Source organism: Eubalaena glacialis, chromosome 13 (genome assembly GCF_028564815.1).
Source record: "Eubalaena glacialis isolate mEubGla1 chromosome 13, mEubGla1.1.hap2.+ XY, whole genome shotgun sequence".
NCBI classification, from domain to species: Eukaryota; Metazoa; Chordata; class Mammalia; order Artiodactyla; family Balaenidae; genus Eubalaena; species Eubalaena glacialis.
This window is the reverse complement of record NC_083728.1, coordinates 24,135,294-24,155,584: the sequence shown is the minus strand read 5'-3', so window position 1 is coordinate 24,155,584 and position 20,291 is coordinate 24,135,294. Positions and strand designations below refer to the sequence as shown.

Below are 20,291 nucleotides of genomic sequence, written 5' to 3'. Positions count from 1 at the left end.
TCATAGAAACCAAATCAAATAATACGTGTTCCTTTGTGACTAGCTTCTTTCGCTTAACATGGTATTTTCAACATTCATTTGTGTTATAGCATATATCAACATTCTTTCTCATGGATGAATAATATTCCATTATATGGATATACCATATTTTGTTTATCCATTCATCATTTGATAAATATTTGTATCATTTTCACTTTTTGGATATTGTGACTAATGCCGTTATGAGCATTTGTGTATGAGTTTTAGTGTGGACCTATGTTTTCATATCTCTTGGATATCCACCTAAGAGTGAAATTGATGGGTCATATGGTAATTAGCCTGTTTAAGCTTATGAGGAACTGCAAACTGTTTTCCACAGCAGCTGTACCATTTTACATTCCCACCAGCAGTGGGAATTCTTTTTTGATTGTTTTTATTTTTTAAGTGAAATAAGTAAAATCTTCAGCTGAGATCTTGGTCTTGGGTTTGAGGAAAGAAGATAAGGTATGCAATACCATTTAGGAGAGTGAAGAGGGATAAGATGTGAGAAATGTGGTAGGATCGCTGGTGCCATCAAGTGCCACTAAGGTCCACTGGAAGTTGGTGGTCATGAAGTTTTTCCAATAAGCTTCAATAAACTTTTTACTTTAGAATAGTTTTAGATTTACAGAAAAATTCCAAAGAAAATACAGAGTTCCCATCTGTATGTACACCCAGTATTTTTATTTTTCTTTCTTCCTTCCTTCCTTCCTTTCTTTCTTCCTGCGTTGGGTCTTTGTTGCTGCATGCGGGCTTTTCTCTAGTTGCAGCGAGTGGGGGCTACTCTTCGTTGCGGTGCGCAGGCTTCTCATTGCAGTGGGCTTCTCTTGTTGCGGAGCACCGGCTCTAGGCGCGCGGGCTTCAGTAGTTGTGGCACGCGGGCTCAGTAGCTGTGGCTCGCGGGCTCTAGGGCACAGGCTCAGTAGTTGTGGCGCACGGGCTTAGTTGCTTTGTGGCATGTGGGATCTTCTCAGACCAGGGCTCGAACCTGTGTCCCCTGCATTGGCAGGCGGATTCTTAACCACTGCGCCACCAGGGAAGTCCTGTATTAGTTTTTAGATTTTCCTTGTTTTTGATGATTTTATTTATATCAGTATGGACTCAGACATTTATTTTAGACTTTGGGTATAATCCAGTACTACTTTATTTATTTTGTTGCTCTGTTTTTATATTGGGAGCTCTTTCATTTGGCTCTTTTGTCCTATTGTCGTACTCCCATCATAATTTTGTGTTTAACACTTCCTTATTTCTGGCACTACAAAATATCCCAGGCTCATCTTGTGTATATTTCCTGCCCTAGTCTGAGAATCAGCTGTTTCTCCAAAGAGCCTTGGTTTCTTTTATTGGAAAATGGTATTAGATGCTGAGATCTGGATTCTAGGTATGTCCCTTGCTACTGAGGGGTCGCTGCTTCTAGGTTCTGGATGATGATGATTTTGAGTAAAAGATAAAAACAGACAAGTTATACAGGACCCAACAGGCAAAACCTTTAGAGGCCCCTTGGAGCCTCCTTGGCTCCTCTCTTCCACTCCATCACCTAGGCCATCAGCTCATCCTGTCAGATCCACCTGCAGAATCTTTCCTGACTCCGACACTGGCTGCCACCTTCACCCTACTACTGTGGCCCAGGCTCCCATTGTGGATCTTGTGAACCCTGGCAGTAGCTGCCTAACTGGTCTCCTGCGTCCTTCTGGACTCCTCCTCCTCCTCAGGCTCTTTTCCACTCAGCAGCCAGTGGTAGGCCCTGGAATTTTAAAAAACTTTTTTGATAATGATTTTTTTGGCAGTTTACAGTTGTAAGACATTGAATTAAGAAGAGAGAAAAGATGCTACTCCTTAAAAATGTTTATTTTTTATTTTTTTAAATATTTCTTTCTTTAGGCTGTGCCGGGTCTTAGTTGTGTCACGTGAGATCTTAGTTTCGGCATGCATGCGGAATCTAGTTCCCTGACCGGGGATCGAACCCAGGCCCCCCGCATTGGGAGCCTGGAGTCTTACCCACTGGGCCACCAGGGAAGTCCCCAAAATGTTTATTTTTAAAGAACTTTCGTAGAGCTATAATTTATATTAGAGTACACATATTTTATGTGTGTAGCTTGATGAACTTTTATACATGGATATACCCGTGTAATCACCCAGATTAAGAAACAGACATTCTGGGCACCTCAGAAGACCTTTTTTCCCATACCCAGTCACACAGCCCTCCTCACCCCCAGGGGGACCACTATTTGTGGCCATGCATTTAAAGTGAGACCCATCAAGGACTTCTCTGGTGGTCCAGCGGTTAAGACTCTGCGCTTCCAATGCAGGGGGCTTGGGTTCCATCCCTGGTTGGGGAACTAAGATCCCACATGCCGCATGGGGCAGCCAAAAAAAAGAAAAAGAAAAATTAAGTGAGACCCATCAGCGTGTGTGTATTCTCCAGCATAATCAGCTGCCTGGGTGCAGGAGTGGAGGATGTGGAGATTCTGATTTACCTACAGTTGGGGTTTGTCCAGGCAGGTATGATGGAGGGCAAGAGGGGCCAGGGAGTTGAGGGTATATGCAAGGAAGTGAGATTAAAGGATAAGATTTCCAGGATGAGACTGAAGCGTGAGAGCAGGCAGAAGGGACAGCGTGAGCAAAAGTATTGAGGGTTCAAAGAATATGGTGTGTTTTCAGAGTCTGGAGAGGGGACAGATCAGGAGTGGTGGGAGACTGGGCTAAAAAGGAAGATTTTAAGCAGGAGAGAGACATGGTCAGATCCTTTCTAGGAACTGAAAAGTGGTGGTGTTTATTCAGTCGCCAAACATTTATTGAATGTCTCTGTATCTGGCCCTTTGCCAGTACTGGTAGAGGGGTATAGGAGTTAACCTGGATGTACTGACTATTCAATTGTGAGAAATGGTCAGCTTAGAGAGGAGAGATGAATTCTAGACATTTCCTGAGTTAGAAGTGCCCGATATTGATTAATGGAAGTGGTGAAGGGGTAGGAAAAGCGTTAAGGCATCCAAAACAGCACAGTTTTTCTGCAGCTTAATAGTCAGCCCTTTGTTTTACACTAAATACAATTTCCATCTCCATCCCCTCTCCACAAAGGCTGGAGGTGGCTTAGAATGTTACTTTTGTGCATAGAGGTCATTTGCTTCTGGTGTGTGCCCTGAGCCAGGAATAGAGAGGTACACTCTGATTCTTGAAGTAAATGATTGCTGTATGTTTGCAGAAAGGCTCTTTATATAGGGAAGAATCTGGAAGCAGCCTGAATGCCCAACCCTTGGGGGAAAGTTTAGGCAAATTATGGGCTACCACCAGGTAGACCATTAGGTAGCTAACACAAAAGATACCTCTGTGGACCTGTGTTACTACAAGCATGTTTGTACGTGAAGTCAGGTTAAGAGCAGAAGGCTCTTCACTGGGTTTAATGAGAAGATTTGGATACTGATCTTGGTTACGCCTCTTCCTAGTCACTCTCTTTGAGCCTCCATTTCCAGAAATGTAAAATGGGTGCAGTGATAATAACAGTTCCTTAAGCCCTCATGGGATGGTGGTAAAGATCCCATGAGATACCTTATGTAAAGGCAGTTTATAACCCCTAGAGTAAACTACACACATTGGTTATTAGTAGCCATGTGAGTGAATGCTGACCGGTGGGAGTAGGAAATCAGAGGGAAATTGTTATCCTTTCTGTTCCTCTTTTTCCCCCTGTAACATTTCTTCAGTTTGTATTTTTGGTGTGTATGTGGGGGGACCAAACAGATTTCTGCCAGGCACTGTCTAGCTGCTTTAATTTAAGCATGTGCACAGTGCGCAGTGTTGGGCAGCTTAATTTTACACAGAAGCAGCCAAGACTCTGAGCAGCAAGCCTTCCTGGGACTTGAGGTCATATATTGTGGACAAGCCAACGTTGTATTTCTGTGTCAGACCTGGACTGTCCTTTGCCTTTCTGGACATGCAGGTGGAGTTATTCCCTTTTATTTGGTGTGGGTTTCACTGTCCCACAGCCCTCTCCTTTCCTTGGTGGAGCCTTAGGGGAGATTGGCTTATCTGGTAGTTTAGAGTAGTGTGTCTCAAACTCAAAAAAACATAGGGACTGGTGCCTCCAACCTATGTACTATCTGTGGATCCCACTTTTAGTAGCATTGGGGCAAAATGCTACTATGTTAGTTATTTATTGCTATGTAACAAATTTTCTCAAAATTTAGTGGCCTAAAACAACACTAAATATTACCCTTTCAGTGTGTGGATCAGGAATTCAGGAGCAGCCGAATGGAGGGTTCTAGGTCGAAGTCTTATGTTTGTCTTAAGCTGGTGCTAGTCGCTGGTAGGGAGACTTCTGGTTGCACGTGGACCTCTCCATAAGGCATTTAAAATGTTCTCATGACACGGCACCTGGCTTCCCCCAGAATGGGGAAACCAAGAAGCAGCAGTGCTTTGTGTGTGTGTATGTGTGTTAAAATATACATAACATAAGGTTTACCATTTTAACCATTTTAAGTGTATAGTTCAGTGACATTAAGTGCATTCATATTGTTGTATAACCATCACCATCACCCATCTCCAGAACTAGGTATGTATGTATGCATGTATGTATGTATGTATTTAAAGTGTAGTTGATGTACAGTATTATATAAGTTACAGGTGTACAATATAGTGATTCACAATTTTTAAAGGTTATGGTCCATTTGTAGTTATTATAAAATATTGGCTATATTCCCTATGTTGTCAGAACTTTTTCATCTTCCCAAATGGAAACTGTACATATTAAACAGTAACTCCTCATTCTCTTCCCCCACCAGCCCCTAGCAACCACCATCCTACTTTTTGCTTCTATGAATTTGACTACTCTAAATCATGCAGTATTTGTCCTTTTGTGATTATTTCATTAGTATAATGTTTTCAAGGTTCATCTATGTTGTAGGGTATATATAAGAATTTTATACTTTTTTAAGGCTGAATAATATTACATTGTGTGAACATATCACATTTTGTTTATCCATTTGTCTGTCGATGGACACTTGGATTGCTTCCACTTTTTGGCTGTTATGGATAATGCTGCTATGAACATTGATATACAGATAACTGTTTGAGTCCCTGCTTTCAATTCTTTTGGGTGTTTGCCCAGAAGTGTAGAATTGCAGCACTTTTTATGACCCAGACTTGAAGTACTCCACCATCACTTCCGCCACATTCTATTTGTTAGAAATGAGGCCACATTCAAGGGGAGGATAATTAGTCTCCACCTTTGGAGGGAAGGAGTGTCAAATTTGCAGATGTATTTTAAAACCACTACAGCTGCCTTTGGAGAGTGATCATATAATGCCAGGTTAATAGCAAACACACACACTAAAATTCGTTAGTAGTACTTGATTATATGGTGGTCATCTTGATCAGTGCATCTCAACCTTTTTCATGTTGTTGCTCACTTCTGATCCATTTGTGGCATCTCAGCTGGGAAGCTCTAATAAAGATGGTTTAGATTATGGAAAAGCACAATAAAACATTCCTCAAGGAGACCTTGTGGACCACCAGCTCTGTGTTCACTAACACCCAGTGATCCATGGATTGCTATTGGGGGAACAGTCATTTAGGGCCAGCTGCCCATCTGTACGATAGGTGTGGAATCCATAAGGTTCCTGCATAGTTCTCTACACAGAGTTGCAGTTTCTTTTCTCACCTTCAGTTTCTTTTACTTCCTTATCTTCCTTTGCTCTTCTCTTCCTCTGTACCTATGCTGATTTACTTATATTACACCCTCTCCCAGAAACACTCTTCAGCCTCACTGCCTCCTTCATCACCTGGAAAATGCCTACTCATCTTTCAGGATTGAGTCAACTGTCTCCTTTTCACTAGTTGACTTGGCCCTCCTTCCTCAGCCTCCTTCCTCTCCCCCTCTGCCTTAGAACTAGCCTTTTGCTCCTTGGTACCCTATTCTATCTTAAGTAGTCTTCTGTAGTTGCACCTGTGATGCTTTATTACAATTATTTGTGTGTATAGTTATACATTTATTCCTCCTGAGGATACTGCAGTAAGAGATAGATGTCTTTAGGGGTGTCTATAATATCCTGGGGAAGCAGGCCATATAAACATAAACAAGTAAACAGAGGAACGAATGAAATAATTACAGATTGGGTCGAATGTTATTTATGAAGGAAGCAAGCAGGAAACTGACACAGATTGGAAGGAGACAGGGGCTACTTGAGATAGTCAGGGATTCTGAGGCTGCAGGAGGGCAAGGCTGTTTCCTGGGAAGAGTGGGCAGGGGAAAGTGATTCAGGTGAAGTGAACAGACCCGGTATGGGAAGGCAGTATATGTCTGAGGAAATGAAAGGCCCCGTGTGCCTTGTAACATTGTCTTCCTGCCTCTCTCAGCTGTTGTGATCACATGACTTTATAGATTTTGCTCTGTATTTCCAAACCCTGGTACACTTCCTGGCCCAGAGTGGGTACTCAGAAAATGTCAGGGGAGTTGATGAATTTCTCTTTCTCTAATTTTTGTCATTCTCCTTGTGTCTTTACATTTGATTGGCTACACTGCCCTTCTGTGGCTTCTTGGTTTAGTGACCAATTATACCACTTGCTTAAGATAAGGTCACCATAGTAACCTAATTTACTATGAAGTTGAGGTTATCCGACCTTTCCAAGTTGAATTTTATTTTATTTATTTATTTTTTGGCTGTGCCGCATGTCTTGCGGGATCTTAGTTCCCCAACCAGGGATTGAACCCAGGACACGGCAGTGAAAGCACCAAATCCTAACCACTAGACCACCAGGGAACTCCCCCAGGTTGAATTTTATTTTTATTTATTTATTTTAATTTTTTTTTTCTGCAATTTTTTTTGATTTTTAAAAAAAAATTATTTTATTTATTTATTTTTTGTTGCATTGGGTCTTCGTTGCTGTGTGCGGGCTTTCTCTAGTTGTGGCGAGCGGGGGCTTCTCTTCGTTGCGGTGCACGGGCTTCTCATTGCGGTGGCTTCTCTTGTTGCGGAGCACGGGCTCTAGAGCGCAGGCTTAGTAGTTGTGGCACACGGGCTTAGTTGTTCCGCGGCATGTGGGATCTTCCTGGACCAGGGCTTGAACCCGTGTCCTCTGCATTGGCAGGTGGATTCTTAACCACTGTGTCACCAGGGAAGTCCTTCTACCAGTGTTTCTTTATTTAATATTTAAGCAAAAGCAAATATACTGTGTATTCTTATTTTCCTCTTTTGTAACACAAAAGGTATAAGATATGCATGATTTTATAGCTTGACTTTTTAAAATTTGGAAATCTTTGTCAATTCATAGTTTGTTCCCATTTTTTTTTTTTTATAGCTGCATAATATTCTGTTTTGTGGATGTGCCAAGCAGCATATAAATCCAAGAACCATGAAGCTACTGGTTGATATCAGCCCATTAAATATTTTTCAAAACTTTTAATTTAAAAGTATTTATTTTTGCTTACACAGGTATTTTGTGACTAAATCCTTGTAAAAATTAAAACCACAAGCAAAAGTCTCTTGGCCATTCCCAATCCCTCTCTCCTCCCCAGAGCTAAGTTTTGTTTCAGTTTGGTTTTTAATGTCTGCTCCTTTCTGGCTAGTATTTCCATTAGAAATGTGACTCCCAGCTGCAATATTAGTTTGGAAACTAGAGTCTCATCAGTGGCTGTTAGTTACATGTTGAAGTTGGAAATTCTCTCTCCCCTTTTCTGTCTATACAGATTCCATTCACATCGCCTCTTTTGTTAACCTTGCTGCATCTTCTCCAGCTTCCTTTATGGTTGTTCCAGTATTTAGGTTGAACCAGATAAAATTACTATTTTTGTCAGTAAAAAGCAGTTGATTATCAGCTATTTCACGTGGTTCCACCATGTAGGTTTTTTTTTTTAATGTAGTTTTTTTTTTCTCTTAATTTTATTGGAGTGTAGTTGATTTACAATGTGTTGGTTTCAGGTGTACAGCACAGTGATTCAGTTTTGCATATACATATATTCATTCTTTTTTGGATTTTTTTCTCATATAGGTTATCACAGAATATTGAGTAGAGTTCTCTGTGCTATACAGTAGGTCCTTGTTGGTTCTAGTAGGGTTTTTTTTAATAAAAATTTTTTATACAGTTTTTAAAGGTTACTTTCCATTTATAGTTATTACAGAATATTGGCTATACTCACTGTGTTGTACAGTACATCCTTGAGCCTATCTTACACCCAGTAGTTTGTGCCTCCCACTCTCCCATCCCTGTATTTCCCCTCCCCCGACCCATGCCACTAGTTTGTTCTCTGTATTTGTGAGTCTGCTTCTTTTTATTATATTCACTACTCTGTTGTATTTTTTAGATTCCACATGTAAGTGGTATCATGCAGTATTTTTCTGTCTCTGTCTGACTTATTTCACTTAGCATAATGCCCTCCAAGTCCATCCATGTTGCTGCAGATGGCAAAATTTCATTCCTTTTTTCTTTTTTTAATAAATTTATTTATTTATTTATTTATTTTTGGCTGCGTTGGGTCTTCATTGCTGCATGCAGGCTTTCTCTAGTTGCAGTGAGCGGGAGCTACTCTTCGTTGCGGTGCACGGGCTTCTCGTTGCGGTGCCTTCTCTTGTTGCGGAGCACGGGCTCTAGGCATGCAGGCTTCAGTAGTTGTGGCACACAGGCTCAGTAGTTGTGGCATGCGGGCTCTAGAGTGCAGGCTCAGTAGTTGTGGCGCACAAGCTTAGCTGCTCCACAGCATGTGGGATCTTCCCGGACCAGGGCTTGAACCCGTGTCCCCTGCATTGGCAGGTGGATTCTTAACCACTGCGCCACCAGGAAAGTCCCTTGTTCCTTTTTTATGGTGAGTAGTAGTCCATTGTATATATATGTACCATATATTCTTTATCCATTCATCTGTTTTTTTTTTTAATTTTTAAAAAAATATTTATTTATATATTTATTTAGGTTGCACCAGGTCTTAGTTGCAGCCGACGGGCTCCTTAGTTGTGGCATGTGAACTCTTAGTTGCGGCATGCATGTGGGGTCTAGTTCCCCGACCAGGGATCGAACCCGGGCCTCCTGCATTGGGAGCGTGGAGTATTACCCACTGTACCACCGGGGAAGTCCCTCATCTGTTTTTTTAAAAATAAATATTTTATTTATTTATTTATTCCTTTTTTGACTGCGCTATGCGGCTTGTTGGAACTTAGTTCCCACACCAGGGATTGAACCTGGGGCATGGCATTGGAAGCGCTGAGTCTTAACTACTGGACCACCAGGGAACTCCCTCCATTCCTCTGTTGATGAACACTTAGATTGCTTCCATACCTTGGCAATTGTAAATAATGCTGCTGTGAACATTGGGGTACATGTATCTTTTTGAATTAGTGTTTTTGTTTTTTTTTTTGGATATATACGCAGTAGTGGAATCGCTGGGTCATGTGGTAGTTCCATTTTTAGTATTTTGAGAAACCTCCATACTGTTTTCCACCTTGGCTGCACCAATTTACATTCCCACCAATAGTGTACAAGGGTTCTCTTTTCTCTACATTCTCGCCAACACTTGTTATTTGTGTTCTTTTTGATGATAGCCATTCTTACAGGTGTGAGGTGATAGCTCATTGTTATTTTGATTTGCATTTCCTTGATGATTAGCCATGCTGAGCATCTTTTCATGTGCCTGTTGCCCATCTGCATTTCCTCTTTGGGAGAATGTCTATCCACAGAGTAGTTTTAAAACTTAGTTGGTGTCTGGTTCTTCTCAAGGGCAGGGGCCAGAACCACATACATTTTATAATTTCTTCCAAGACCTGGAATTGACTGGCCAGATCAAAGTCACTTAATAACGTTCTGTTGGCTGATGAATCTGAGCTGTCCCCAAGGCAGCTGTGCAGTTGTGAGCCACCAAGCCTTACTGGGTTGATCTCTAAGATCAACTGCTTGTCTTTTCTGTGAAATGGCAGTTGGGTTTCCCCATCCACCATGAGTGACTTGTATCCTTGTCACACTTTAGAGAAGTAGGGAGAACCACCTTCTTCTTAGGAAAACTTACTGACCCCTTGGTTATTCTTGATCCTCCTGGAGAGATTTGTGTAGACTGCAGACAGTGGGATGCCTGTGCCCTGTGAAGTTTTTGAACAAGGGAGTAGCTTTTGGCTAGCTAAGGGCCCAGAGGTCCTTCATACTCTGAGTGTGCGCAGTGGAGTTACTAGCCTAGGATTTTGCAGTTATTTCTGTGGATCCAGACTTACCAGACTTTTAGAAGGCACTGACCAAGTGCAAATTCAAAAGAATTTTTGTGGGGTTGTACTGAGGTGCCAACTTTTTATTTTGCCAAATAAGGATATTTAAAATAAATATCTAATTATATTTTTTATATTTAATACATGCTCATGGTACAACATTCAAAACAAACAAAAGGATATATATTGAATAAAATAAGTCTCATACTTCCTCTCCAGTTCCTTAACTATCCAGTTCCCCTCCCAAGAGGCAAACCGGGTTGCTTGATCATCCTTCCAGAGATAGCCCACGCATTTAAAAACAGGTACGAATGTATTGGCTCTCTCCCCTCCCCCAAATGAATGGTAGTGCATTCAATACCGTTTCGCATCTTGAGTTGTTCCCCCTCCCAACTTTTCTTAGAGATCTTTAAAAATCAGTACATAGAGAGCTGCCTTATTCTTTTTAATGGCTGCATAATATTAGTAAGGATTAAAAACAATTACCATTGTTTTAATTTCAAAAGTATATTTAAGCACCAAAAAGTTAGAAAGAATGTGATCTTAGTATAAAGGAAAGTTCTATAAATTAAATAAATTTAGTTCTGTGAAAAATTAATTCTGCGCGTTGGTCCAAAGACCTGTTTGAAAACTATTGCTAGAGATAGTAAACCACTAAAGAAAGGGCTTTGAATAGGAGTGAGTTAGGGAGGCTTACTAGTCTCTGGTAGGCTGACTGAATGAGAGGGCAAGAGGAATGCAGTTGAGATATCCATATCCTTCTCCTCATTTTATAGAGAGGAATAGACTTAGGGAAACCTCTTTTATGTCCTACCATTGTACTACTCAGTTCACGAGATCCTACAATTAGCTAGTCTGTTGTCAAGATAGCTTACATTTATGGCAGCTGTGTGTAAGTTGGATTGGAGTAGGGGGACTAGTTTCAGGGCTGTTTATTCCTTTTGTTAATATTTTTTGAGCAATTAATGTATGCATAATACCATTAGGGATTTTGAAAAGCATACCCTGTCAGTCCTGTGTGAGAAATACCCACATGAAGTGATTGGGGCCTGAACTTAGAGAGTGACTGAAATTGGAATGGGTAGCTGAAGTCTGAGAGCTTTGGGTTTGAAGAATTGACAAGACACTCGACCTTTGGGAAGAATAGGGAGAATAGAATTCATTTGCTGAATGTTTATTGAATGCCCAGTATCTGCAACCTACTATGGTTGGTTAACTCCAAGCGTACTGCCTTAGCAGATACTAGTGTAGGGTTGAAGAGGACACAGTGTACAGATGACACAAGGAAGCAGGCCTTTTCATTTAGGTAGCACATATTTATTAGGATAGTAGGGTACTAAGTGTTAGATGTAAGAAGAAGGAAATGGTGCGTGTCCAAGTTGTAGGGAGAAAATACGAATAGGCAGAATGTAAACTTTCTCAATCTAGAATAGCATTCTGATGAATACAAGTGTATTTAAGAGAACAATTGCATATTTATTTTTCTTTATTTTTAACCATTTATTTATTTTTGGAATGAGCAATACATTTATATGGTTGAAAAATGAAAAAGTATTAAAAGGTATACTGCAAAAGGTCTCCATCCCACTTTTGCCCCTCCCTGCTGCTATACCCAGTGCCCCTCTTGTATCAGTCAGGTTTAATGCTGGAAACAGAAACCATTCTGGGTACTTGAACCACAAAAGGATTTAACACAAGAAATTGGCTACTTACAAAATTGTTGGAAGAGTTGGAGGAGTGGGACCCAAGGGGGCTGCCCTTAGAGTATAAATTTGAAGGACCCATCACTGGAGCTGTGATCTGGAGGTCAGGAATTCATTACTGCTCCTGCCACCCCCACCATTGCTGCAGTGACTAGACATTAGACCCTTGCCACTGTAGACCAGCATGTCAGTATCACCTGGGAGCTTGTTTAAAGCTCTTAGACCTTAGCTCCACCGACTGAATCAGAATCTGCATTTTAACAAGATCCTCTGATGATTTGCATTGCATGAAAGTTTGAGAGGTCCTGCACTGGAGCACTGGGTCTGGCCGCTACAGTTGCTTCCAAATCCACAGGTCTCCATGACCTTGATTGCCAATTGTAAGGGGAGTCAAGCAAATGTAGTTGTTGGTTTCCCCAACTCTCAATCTAGAAGAGTGGATTGGAGATTGAAAGAGCCCATCTAGTGAACTGACCATACTTCCACAAGTAACCAGTGTTAGTTTCTTGTGTATTCTTCTAGATGTTTTATGCATATTTAAGCATGTATGAATATATATATTCTTTTTCATCTTGTTAAAAAAATAAGCAGTAGCTTACTTACCATACACAGTGTTCTGCACCTTGCTCTTTTCATTTAATAGTTCATCTTGGGAGAGCTTTCCATATCATGACATAGAGCCATCTTCTTTTTAACAACTTCATAGTATTCCAATATATAGATAACAAAATTCTTAAAATTGAGACTAACACAATCTGGGCTGCATGGTCATTTGAATTTTTTAACACATGTAAAATATAATCTAGTTGTTAAATGTTTGCTTCCTGCCTGGTTTGTGCTTGGGTCTTGTGTATATGTAATCTTGTTTAACTTGCACTACAACACAGTGTGTTGGGTATCCTTCTTCCACTTTACATGAAGGAACTCAGGCTCTGAAAGGTTAATTTAATCACAGACTAAGGAATATCCTGGATGGGATTTGAACCCCAGGTCTGTTAGCCTTCATAATTTTCAATTTGACACAATGACACAGAACCTTTAAATGATAGGTTTTATTTAGTACTTTGAGACCTACTCCTTTGGGAAGAGGTTTGGAAGGATATCATTTTGATTATTTTGGGTGGGTATTAAAGGCATTTAATTTTCTTTTTTTTTTCCTGACTCAGGTATCCAGCTCACATAGAAGATATTGATTACGAAGAAGGAAAAGTGCTCATCCATTTCAAGCGTTGGAACCATCGTTATGATGAATGGTTCTGCTGGGACAGTCCTTATTTACGCCCTTTAGAGAAAATACAGCTGAGGAAGGAGGGCTTACATGAAGAGGAAGGATCATCTGTGAGTAACAGATCTGGGCAATTCAGTAATTAGTGGGGTCAGCCATTAGGTACTTTATGTTCCAGCCTTTGATGTTTAGTGTGAAAGTCTATAGCAGCTGGGGACCATCCTTATTTAGGCTTGTAGTGCAACTCAGATCTCCATGGCCCCTGGGGGGGGGGGGGTTGTTGAAGAATCTCAGCTGTCATCTGTTTGTATGACGTGATTGATTTGACAGCTCATAAACTAACTTGGTTGAGACTGCATTGATGATGAGTGGGGACTTTATCTCTCCCTTTTACACCACTGTGTCCCTTTAGATCATTTAGTAAGCTCATCTGCTGTCTGATCATTTATTAAGCAATCATTCCATGTGGAGCATTGTGCTAGCCTCATATTAAGGTCTTTTATAAGACCTTGAAGAATATTCATTCTTCAAAATGTAGCAATACAAACTGTGGGCTGGGAAAACAGTATGAAATATTAATGGTGAATGAGTGCCTCCTTTGTCAAAAGACCCTTTAAAAGTGTGGATGGCATTAGGTGGCATGAATGCTGCTTCCCTTAAGATGAAGTAGCCTCTCCTTCCAGCTTGTGTACTTGGTGTGTTCCCTGGTGGTCCTGGGCTCTTAGACTCACTTTCAGGGACAGGATAGGATTATCATTGGTGCTGTGCTATGGCTGTCCAGAACTCTTAAAATGGCAAAAGTCTGTGTCTAGCCCTTTTGTTTTGGCTCCCAATGCTGAACAGCAGAAATATCTTCCTCCATCCCAGTAGCCATCTCCCCTTCCTGCCCTTGTCAATTTCAGCTTCTTTTATGAATTCTGTTACTATGTATGTCCTATGAAATTGGATTGGTAACAGGATCTTTTTTGTTTTTTAATATTTTTTAGGAATTTCAAATAAATGAGCAGGTCCTTGCTTGCTGGTCTGATTGTCGTTTTTACCCAGCCAGAGTCACTGCTGTTAACAAGGATGGTAAGGCATTTGAGTTGTAATTGTTTCTACTCTTGACGTAGGGGTGAGTTTGTAATATTGGAGTTTGAGAGTGTATTTTCAGTATGTATTTATTGCCTAGGAATCCTCTTTCTTTAAGTTAATTACTCTGTCAGGAGTTAAGAAGAAATTATAAATGGAGAGAAAGGTAGGTTAAAGAGGGGGAGTTTGGTTCTTTGCCTTCTAAAACAGTCATGGTTCATCTGTCACTCTGCTGGGAAGTGTGTAGGTTCTTGCGGTCTAGGAGTTCCTAATATAATAGATGAAATAAATCCCTAATATTCCTTTTAGTTATTTGTGAACAGCCTAGAAATGAAGCAAACAGCAAACTTTTCTTAAAAATGTGCTTTGTGGATGCGAGGTGATTGAGAGTGGTCTGTAATGTCAGAGATACTAGTTGAAATTGGGGTACTGGGATTTAGAGCACTGAGCTGGAATGCCTTTGCCAGAGTTTAGAACATGTGAGGAGTCAGGACTGGGAACATGTCCCAAAGAGGCTCATTTTGCTAATACAAAGGCAAGAGAAGAGGAGGGTTATGAAGGTAATATGTGTGGTCAGCATCCTGACACACAGAGAACACACTGGGGGTTCAAGTGATACCTTTTTTCCTTTTTTTACCATTTTCTACCAAGATGTTTGTGGTATGTCCATGATTCCTACAGTGAATGTTTAGGGCAAACAGACCTCTTAGTACCAGTGTTAGGGGTGACTCTAAGGCCACATTGATTTTTCATTCAGTGAAGTTATTCAAGTATTTATTCAGCACTCTGCTGGACTTTGGGGTGACCAAGAAGTTTTGTCTGAGAATGGGTTGAAATGGTCAAAAATGAACATAACATTTGCATGTAGCAGAAATTTTAGTTCCTCTCTTGCTACATTCACCCCACCCCCAGTCCCAGCAGCTGTTAGACCAGTGTGGGTTGACAGATGTAGGTTATCCTTGAACCACAGTTCTTCTACCACAGGCCTCCAAAGCAAGGTTGTATCTTCTAAGTTGTCTAAACAGTTACTGATCCTCCTGTTCATGGTTGATTAAGTCTTTTTGGATAGTCCCTTGTTTCCCTAAGTTACTTTTATAAGCCAGTGTTCAAAATAAAATCCTGTTACTATTTTTCATATGTATCACTTTAACCTAAAAATTTATTTTAAAGGAAAGCTTACATGTTATTAAACTGCTTTAAATCCTTTTAGTAAAAGACATAGTTTATTATATCAAACACTCATTAAATACAATTTATAGGTCCATTTTTATTAAAATGGTGACTGATCTCACTTAATATGGGGTAAATCAAGTCAAACTCATAGAAGAAAAAGCTACAACGATATACTGTACAGCACAGGTAATATAGCCAGTATTTTTTTAAAAATAAATTTATTTATTTATTTTTGGCTGCATTGGGTCTTCGTTGCTGCACGCGGGCTTTCACTAGTTGTGGTGAGTGGGGGCCACTCTTCGTTGCGGTGCACGGGCTTCTCATCATGGTGGCTTCTCCTGTTGCAGAGCACGGGCTCTAGGCGTGCGGACTTAGTAGTTGTAGAACGTGGGCTCAGTAGTTGTGGCTCGTGGGCTCTAGATGGCAGGCTCAGCAGCTGTGGCGCACAGGCTATGTTGCTCCGCGGCATGTGGGATCTTCCCGGACCAGGGCTCGAACCCTTGTCCCCTGCACTGGCAGGCGGATTCTTAACCACTGCGCCACCAGGGAAGCCCTGGGTCTGAAATCTTTTGAAGTGATCATTTAAGGACTAAAAGTCATTGGCCGAATTATTGGCCGTAGTTAATTAAGGTTTTTAAATGTCTTTTAAACTTTGGCAACCAGAGCTTTGCAAGTTGTTTTAAAAAGTCTTTTCAGTTTATTTCCTCCATGAGCTAAAATTGTAGGAGGGAGAGTCTTGAGGTAATTTGTTCCTACAATGGTTATTTGCTACCCTAATATATTCAGTGAATTTCAGTTAACTGGAGGACATTGAAAATGAGTGGATATTTTTGGGAGAACCTGTTTTCCCCAGAGTTCTTCGGTCTGAAGTCCTGTATTATGCTGCCATCCTTTCTGGTTCTTGAGATTAATTGGAAGAGGGAGGAGAAGGAGGGACGTGGGGGAGGGGCAATCCTGAAAGTTAATGGAACCAGCTGTGTGGCATTATTGCTACCTCGTGGACTGCGAAGGAAAGCTAGCCTTTGTGGGTGCTCAGATCTGTGCCTGATTTTGAGATGAAATAATGACTCTTAGGTGCTGCCTTTGGGTTAGGTTTTTTTTTTTAAAGGAATCTTACTTTGTGTGGTCAAAGCTGGCTAAGATTGGACAGATTTATTTATAAGGTTTATTCATTTATTTATTTATTTATTTTGGCTGTGTTGGGTCTTCGTTTCTGTGCGAGGGCTTTCTCTAGTTGTGGCAAGCGGGGGCCACCCTTCATCGCAGTGCGCGGGCCTCTCACTATCGCGGCTCTCTTGTTGCGGAGCACAGGCTCCAGATGCGCAGGCTCAGTAGTTGTGGCTCACGGGCCTAGTTGCTCCGTGGCATGTGGGATCTTCCCAGACCAGGGCTCGAACCCGTGTCCTCTGCATTAGCAGGCAGATTCTCAACCACTGCGCCACCAGGGAAGCCCCTGGGTTGGGTTTAATCCAGGGGAGCTGGCAGTTTCTAGCTCATGATTTATTCTAGTAGTTCAGTTGCAGGATTGGTAGGGACAATGCTGGACTCTAATTTCACTCCTTCCCTGATGTTTTCTGCCCTGCCTCCATTCCGTCTGTAGCAGGGGCCACCACGGCTTAATGGTGCTATGAGAAGAACCTCTGCAGGCAAGGTGGTGCCTTTATTTCCTGTAAAAGTTATTCTGTCTTTTTGGTGCTGCTAGGAGGAGGCTGGGGATATAGTGAAATCACTTTCTATAGCTTCATCTTGGGAAGGCTTGGTCTGATTTTTCTGCCGTTCTTAACCTCCTTGATGGTTTTGCAGAGGCTGAGCGTTGACTGAGTAGGCTGGTGGGTAGTGGCCCTAGCCAGAGTGGAGAGCACTGGCTGCTGGCATTGGGAATCTGGCATGACTGAATCACAACCAGATAGCAACTTTTATTTTTTATTTTATTTAATTATTTTTTTTGCAGCAATAAACTTGACATGTTTATTAATTAAACTATCACTTAAATTTAAAAAGTGCATAGAAAATAAACATGTTTAAAAACTCCTTTTTTTTTACAACTATGTACACTTTTTACTTTTACATTCAGTCTTTCGTTGACAGCTTTCAGCACTATTATTTTTTGAACTATTAAAGTATTTTCCTTCATCCCTGTCACAGGGAGTTAACACTGATGGACTTGAGACACATTTTTTCTTTTTTTTCTCTTTTTCTCTAACCAGAAGCTTGGAAGAACACAAGGAAAAAAAAAAACCCAAAAGATCTGTTTTACATGAATAAGTTGTCAAGAAATGTCTTATTTCTAGAAAAGAAGCTTGTCATCTGTTGAGTTTTTGATAGCAACTTTTAGAGTTTCTTAAGGGAGTTATTTAGCACTTGGAAACTGGGGAGAGCAATGCCATGTTATTTAGCCCTTTTCATCTGGAATGATTCCTTGGCAATGGCAGTTAAGCATCATTTTGTGTGAAGGCAGCCACACCTGGTAGCCTTGTTAGATCCTTGGTCTGTGTTGGAGAAAAAGAAGGGATTCTACCTCCAGGGAATCTGTTTGGAAGCCATCTCTGGTGAGTTGACCACACCTCTGCTCAGCTCCCTTTTTTATGCCGAGGATGTCAGAGCCGCTTGTCTGTCAGGGGGTTTGTGCCCCTGCTCTGCAAGGCATTCTCTCTGGGGGAAACTGAAAGTAGGTTCACATTTACAACAAAATGAGGAATCATTCCTTCCTGTTGATCTGTGGTTAACTTGAGTGCGCAGGCGGATCAGGTCCCTCTTCCTTAAAATTATGCATATCCTTGGGTCACGTGCCCCCCTCGTCCCCTCCTTGTACCCCAGTTCAATCTCTTTGTTCATTGCCTAGAGTCTGCATTTAAACTGGGAGATTTTATGGAAATGGTCTTATTTCTAGAGTCTCTGGTTGAAGCAGTTGCTATTTTTTGTTTTCTTCATGCTGTAACTGAACCTACATTTGAAATGTGGGAACACTGGGACTATGAGCAGCTTTGAATAGAGATAAAAGGACAATTTAGGCCCATACGTGCAGGTGCTAGCTTGGCTCCTATCTTCTATGGGGGGGAAGGGGGTTCTCTTTCAAAGTGACTTGGTAGATGATGGTAATTAGAACCACATATTGATCCCTTGCTCTGTGACAGTCCCTTTGCTAAGCAATTTCCATATCTGATCTTATTTAGTCTTCACACAAACGTGGAAAGGTTGTTGCCGTCAACCCCATCCACATTTTACAGATGAGGAACTGAGCTCACAGGAGAAACTGCTTGAGGTTACAGAGCATATAGATAAATGGTAGCCTGAGGTCTGAATGGAGGTCTGGGGTGCTCCAAGTTTCCTGAAACTGCAGTTCCTACAGTACCAGGCTGCTTCTCTGGAGCAGGGTTTTCCTTAAACAGCAGAAGTTGTCAGGGCCAGATGCTCGCTGGCGGAGTGCGTGTGTGTACGTGCACCTGATATGGTAGGGTGAGTGTAGATGGTCTGTACTTCCTGGAGCCGGGTGGTGTCTTGAGAGCCCTGATTGGAGACAGGCCCTGTCCCAGTCCCTGCTTGATGATTATAAGCAGTTCACTCTCCTTGCTCTGGACTCATCTGAGCAGTTAGAAATGGGAGAAGGAATTGGACTAGATGAGCATTTTTGGAAATTGTTGGCTACAGAACCTAAGCCCATTATGTAAAATTTCTAAGAGGAAAAGACTTAGGGGGAGGTTGCCTGCAAACATGCACTTATCCCATCCCTCTGCCCACCCCCTTAGGCACATCTGTGGGAACCTCAGGACTTTGAGAAACCATGTTTGAAAGCTCCTATCCATGATATTATGGAATTCTCTGACTCCTGGAGAATGAGCGGGATAGTAAAAGGGCCCTGAGTCACAGTTATGGTAGATTTCAAGAGCAACAGAAATCGGTCCTTTCTAGAGTCACCTGTTTCCTTGGTCCTAGAGAAGATGAGCTTTCTACACGTCTCTAGTTTTGTTCTTACATCCCTTCTGCTATTACAGACTTCTGTAAGGTTGTCTGATATGCTGAGTCCTTAACCCCCAGAGGGCAAAGCCAGGAAGCTTTGTTTCATCTGGTGAAGACAGGAGCTTCTTAAGGGAGCCTGAGGCAGGTGGCCTTTGTGTCAAGAATGTTCTTATTTTGGATTCTGTCATTTACATGTTTTTTGTTTGTGGCCATGGGAGAGCTCTGTTGCCAGCCACCCTTGGGAGGACTCCGTGGGAAGACATTGTTTTAGTTATGCATGAAACCATTAAAGTAGATTTGGGGCCTCTCTCCAGAAGTGGGTCTAGACCACTGTTGTCTGTGAGATGTGTTGTTTTGTTCCCTCTGATTTATTGAAGCCCAGGTTAGGCTGTGTGCATGATCAAGGGAGAAAGTTTCAAGATGATCCCTTGTAGTTCTTTGGAAGTAAAAAGGGTCAGGACCAGGATATTGTTATCTAAGGACAGTGGCCCCTGAGCACCTTTGGCCATAGTTTGGGTCATTTCAGAGTGGCCAGTGGTGCTCTGGGTTTGTGGTTTAGAATTGAGGCTGAGGGACCTGGGGAATAGGCAGTGTGGGGTGGTGGGAGAAGAATTAGTCAGAGGTCAGCAGACAGGCTTGGGTTCTGCTTCTAGCTCTGTTGTAGACTTCCATGGAACTCGGAGTCCATCCCTTCATCTAAGGCCTCCATTCTGAGCCTGCTGTCAGGACTAAGCTTCAAAACTGACTTCAAGTAGCTGAAAATGTTGGACTTTTGGGTAGCATTTTGTCCTTCTGGATGTTTGAAATGTCTGTAAAAATGGACAGTTTTCATTTTGATGTAACTGATGATGAACTTTGTTGATAAGATAGTTGAAAGTATAGACTTGGGTGGCTTGTTGGCATGCTTAATATTTAAGATTTCTTGAGAATTCGGTTCTTAAGGTCCCCACCCCCAAACCCCCATCCTTAGAC

The 20,291-nt window shown here is 41.6% G+C and overlaps 1 protein-coding gene across 6 annotated transcripts in view; it reads left to right on the top strand.

Moving 5' to 3' along the window:
- PHF20 (PHD finger protein 20) overlaps positions 1-20,291 on the top strand; it is a 134,015-nt gene that overhangs the window by 24,342 nt on the left and 89,382 nt on the right. For 4 of the 6 annotated variants that reach the window (XR_009703173.1, XM_061208296.1, XM_061208295.1 and 1 more), the window contains exons 3-4: positions 13,060-13,231; positions 14,105-14,189. Coding sequence is in view for 4 of the 6 variants with exons in the window: in XM_061208296.1 (XP_061064279.1) it covers positions 13,060-13,231; positions 14,105-14,189 (257 nt within the window). In the remaining 2 variants the exon portion in view is untranslated. Of the gene's footprint in view, positions 1-10,440; positions 10,496-13,059; positions 13,232-14,104; positions 14,190-20,291 lie in introns of those variants that run through there. The other 2 variants (XM_061208298.1, XM_061208297.1) reach the window with 2 other exon arrangements.